General features: G+C 40.2%; 1 protein-coding gene across 2 annotated transcripts in view; it reads left to right on the top strand.

The window, feature by feature from the left end:
* The window catches only part of LOC101590323 (phospholipid-transporting ATPase FetA), a 107,020-nt gene that overhangs the window by 41,236 nt on the left and 60,935 nt on the right, over nt 1-4,849 (top strand). For both annotated transcript variants that reach the window (XM_023715946.1, XM_023715947.1), the window contains 2 exons: nt 2,919-3,032; nt 3,769-3,867. In XM_023715946.1, the coding sequence (XP_023571714.1) occupies nt 2,919-3,032; nt 3,769-3,867 (213 nt within the window). The remainder of the gene's footprint in view (nt 1-2,918; nt 3,033-3,768; nt 3,868-4,849) is intronic.

Here is a 4,849-nt window from a genome sequence, read left to right as displayed (position 1 = left end):
AAGGTCACCTGCCTCATGGTCTACAGGAGGTGGCAGGTTAGACATGACTGATGAGGATGTACCTGCAGTGAGATAGCCAGCAACTCCAGGTCCTGTGAGGTATCCTGCTGTTTGTGAGTCAGAAATGAACAAATCATGTTTCTGATCTTTGAAGGCACTCCAGATTGAAGAACGAGATAGGATTTCATTCACCTGTTCTCCATACTGCAGGCTTCGAGTCATTGCCTTGAGAGCTTTCACAATCTGAGCCTTAGTGGCAGCAGGGCTATCCAGAGTTTCAAGGCCTATGCCTTCAAGTAGTTTTAAGAGGTATGGAACCAAATCTGCTTTTAGGGCTTGTGCAACTAATTCACTCTGTTCCTTCTGAAACATTCGATTAATTGCTTCACAAGCTAGACCAACAGTATCTGCTCGCTTTTTCATTCCATTCATCAGTGGGCCAATAGTTTCTAAAGATGCCATGGCTCGAACACATAGCTTGTTTTCAGACAGAGCGTGAATAACCCAGATGGTGCTCTTAGGAACTGCATTGTTCCTGTGATTCATTGCCTGGATGACTTTGGGAAGATGGCCCAATGGTGGGACTTGATCTGCCAGCTGAGGCTGTGCATTAAAGAGACACATTGTTGCCATTGTCAGTGTTTCCAGAGTTTCCCCATGAGGACTGTTTTTCTCTAGGAGTTCAGTTAATTTTTCCAGTAGTGCAGTGAGAAATTCTCTGGGCTTTCTTAGAACCCAAGCTGGCTGTGCAATAAAGATCCTCAAGAAAACTCCTCCAACAGCCAGTTCACCTTCTGCTTCTCCAAACACCACAGCGAAATCCTCAGGCAACTTCCAGTTTACATCAGGGTTGTCCTGTTGACTTTTAAAGTGCTCTAGCATCATTTCTCTCACTGTTGTAGACACTTTATCTCTGGAACTATCATTCCAAATTAACTCAGGATTTTCATGTGTTCCTTCAAAAATATGTACAGCAGCTTCAGGATTGTCTCTCATAGCATCCATGAAAACGCTAGGCAGAAATTTCATTAATGTAATTCAAACCTTTGGACCTATTAGTTTATCCGCTGTCATTTTAGCAAAAAGTTCTGCTGTCTGGGTTCGAACCTGTGGATGTGTTGAATTGCAGAACATATCCAATAAATAAATCAAAGCTCCCTTGGCCATCGCCTCTTTGATTATTTTTGTACTTGATGCCAAAGCATAAAGAGTTTCCAGAACAAGCTGCTGGCTTGATGGCAATGAATGCAGAAGGGCCAATAAACTGGACAAAACCATTGATTCTGCAATATTGTTCACACAGTCTTGATTAGATGTCACTATATTCACAACCTCTAAAGCCAACTGTTGCACTTGACCAGCTCCATGGACTCGGAGAAGAGAAAATATTAAAGTGACCAATGCATTCACTTTCAGAGCCTGGATTGTATTTTATGACATTTCTCAAAGCTTCCAAAGCCATTTCTACTCTTGGCAAGCGATCTCCATGCTGTTCTGATTCCACTTTTGCAGCATGTGTGATGGCCATGAATGTGTGCAGGTACTGGGCCTGAGAGCCTATGAAATCCAACAGACTTGCAGCAAATACTTTTGGAGCCTCTAGCTGGAAAGTAGGAACTTCATTATACACCCTAACAAAAATCTCTCCCACAATAAGTTCTTTGGCATGATCACTGTAGACAAACTCTGATCCATAGGTTTTGTCACAATCACCTTTTTTAATCATGCTTTCTTGTTGTGACTCAAGAAACTCAAGTAGTTCTGCTCTCGTAGAATTATTCCATATCAAGTAGGGGTTCTCAGTATTGCTGTTAAGCATCTTCAAAATCTCAGTAGCACTAACCACAGCAAGTTTTCTAGCAACATAGGGTGTCAGCATGCCAGCTAAACTTTTCCTTACAGTTGGATTTTCTGGGGTTCTTTGATCTTCAGACAAGTATCCTCCAAGGCGACTTAGAGCATGGACACTTAGTTTATAAAGCAATATTTGTAAAGCAATTACAAATATATAGTCTTATTTCCCACTGTTTTATTTTAAACTTTAACAATATATTCTGAATGTGTTTTCATAATCATAATTCCATTCTTTTTTAGCTGTGTAGTATTTGCTGTATAGATTTAACAGTTTATGTAAACAGTTCCTTTTAAATGATCATTTAGTTGGTTTCAATCTTTTCCAACTATAAAAATGCTTTTATGTACATAAGTTATTTCATGATATGTACATACAAATACATACATGAACATAAAATATATGCTCATATATGTTTGTGGTCTCTGTGGGATATTAGTTTATAATTCCTGAGCTAGTGTAATAATAATGCTGTTCAAACTGTGATGATGGTTTCCATCTTCTAGACCTGTAGAAGCACCACCAGGGTACATTAAAATAGGTTTTAGCATCAGGCAGACCTGAGTTCTAATCCAGCTTTGTTTCATATTAACTCTGAATTATTACACAAATTGTTTAACGTCTTTGGTCTTTAGTTCTTTCATTCATGGGGGCAGGGATAATAAGATTCACCTTACATGGTGGTCATGGGAGTTAAACATGGTTGTGAAATGTCAGTACTCTTTCTCCAGGCAACTGTTGCCCTCTGGAAAAAGAGCATCTGTCTTTTTTCTTGTCTCTTTGAGACAGGATTTCTTTCTGCAGCATAGGCTAGCTTTGAACTCACTTTGTAGCCCAGGCTTGCCTCAAACTCACAGTGGTCCTCCTGTATCAGCTTAAGAGCATCTGTCCTATCCACCTCTGTATCCACAGGTCCCACCACAGTGTTTGACCACACCTAGCATTCAATAAATATATACTGAGCATTGAATGAACAAACATAATGACCCAATTTTGAGTTGTCCTTTGTTTTTATAATTGCTCTTGGCTTTTGTTGTTATTGTTACTCTTCCTTCTTTACTTGTAGGACAATACAATCAAGACTTCAAAATATAATGCCTTAAACTTCCTGCCCATGAACCTATTTGAACAGTTCCGGAGACTTGCAAATGCCTATTTCCTGAGTTTGGTGTTCCTGCAGGTATTGCCTGTTGGCCCTTTTCCATATATTGTTTATAAATTTCTCTAGGGTCAGCTAAACAGAAAGATATTATCTCTCTTTAGACACAGACAAATGGATCGGTGGGGTTTCGGGCCAGTGTCCTAGTATAACTGAGATCAGGACTAGCCAGTATAAATCAAACCTGTACAGATCTTAGAGACCTGAAGGAAGGGGATCTTCTCATCATGGTCACATAGTCATGGTTAACTTGACCACAGGCAGCCAGCCATACACCCTACTCCAACCCTATTCTTTCTTATTCCAGCTGCTGTGGCAGGAGTTGAGGAGGGAGGGTGGTTTAGAATATAAGAGTAGTAACCAAAGAAAACATCAGCATAGGCTAGGCACACACTAGAAAAAGGGGACAGAAAGATCAACTCACCTGTCCTTGTGCTGAAGGAACGTTGGGGACTGTATGGTTTTTTCCACATCAACTCATAGCACCTTACTCCTGGTACCTTTCATCATGAAGGAACAGGCCTTTTCCATCAGGACAAAGGTAGTAGAATTCAGCACAGATAGATATCAGTGTGTAGACTTTTCTTCTTTACTCACATTTGGAGGGCTAAAGCCTATGTAGCAGTAGAAAGCAATATAGATTGTTAGATTTATTATGATTCTAGGGAGGTAAAAATAGTGGTGTGGCAGGAGATAAAAGAAACATATAATCCTTTAAATTTGCTGACCCTGGATTCTCTTTCTTTCCCTCTCACAGTTGATTCCCCAGATTTCCCCCTTGGCAAGTTATACAACTCTAATACCTCTGACGGTGGTGTTGGCCATAACAGCCGTGAAAGACGCCATCGATGATATGGTGGAGTTTCTTCCTGGGCTTCCCTTGCTGTACCTAGTCAGGCTATGGGCAAGAAGATCACCCAGTTGTGCCTTGTGCTAAGAAGCATTGAGTGAAAAAGAGACATTTCCCTTCCTTTTTTCCTTATTCATCCCAGAGGGATATGTAGTAATTGGGTCTACAGGGTCAGAAAAGCCTAGTGTAAGGTCTTGGTTCCACCACCTTTTTAGCTCTCCTCCTCTTTCATCTTTGATAACCCACCTTTCCTTAGCTTTCTCAGGCTTTACTGTCATTCTTTTTCCTCTGTTCCTCTTCCTCCCATTTCTACTCTTTCTCCTTCTTTCCTGCCCCCAGCTCCCTTTCTCCTGTTTGTCATTTCTTTTCCTCTCTTTCTCTAGGTTTCCCTTCTCTCTAGTTCTATTTCCCTTTCCAACTTTCAGTTTTACTCAGCGTGCTCAGTAAGGAGTACTCTGGTTTTAGAAAGCCTCATGACAGAGGCAGAGATCATTCCTTTCCCAGCCTTGGGAAGAGAAACTGGCTCACATTGAGTGCTGCAAGAGGAAGGACCCAGCCCCACACCTGCTAGTGGGATTTGGGAAGCCATTCCATGCAGTTTCCCCTAGAGTGCTTTGTATTTTTCCAAAGTAAATTTTTAGACAAAAGTTTGAGAACTCCTTAACTTCATTAAATCTAGGGCCAGCACACATGGACATGTATGTTTCAGTCACAACTGAGAGGTACAGAAATGTAGCTTTATTTCTCTACAACTAATTTTATTTTTATTTTTATTTTTATTTATTTTTTTTAGCATCATGGGAGTTTTATTGTGCAGTGAAACTTTTAAACTATCAATACAAATGCCAGGATACTACATAAAACATCCACAGGAACTTTCAACTTGTTTTTGAATAGTTCACAAACATTTCCTACATAATCCAACATACAACAGAGAAATGGTACATCTTTTTCTTGCAATTTGCATACAATGGAAAAACATGTATAT

This window comes from Octodon degus, unplaced genomic scaffold (genome assembly GCF_000260255.1).
Source record: "Octodon degus isolate 3935 unplaced genomic scaffold, OctDeg1.0 scaffold00045, whole genome shotgun sequence".
NCBI classification, from domain to species: domain Eukaryota; kingdom Metazoa; phylum Chordata; class Mammalia; order Rodentia; family Octodontidae; genus Octodon; species Octodon degus.
Note: the sequence above shows the minus strand (reverse complement) of the source record. Positions and strands in the feature narration are given on the sequence as shown.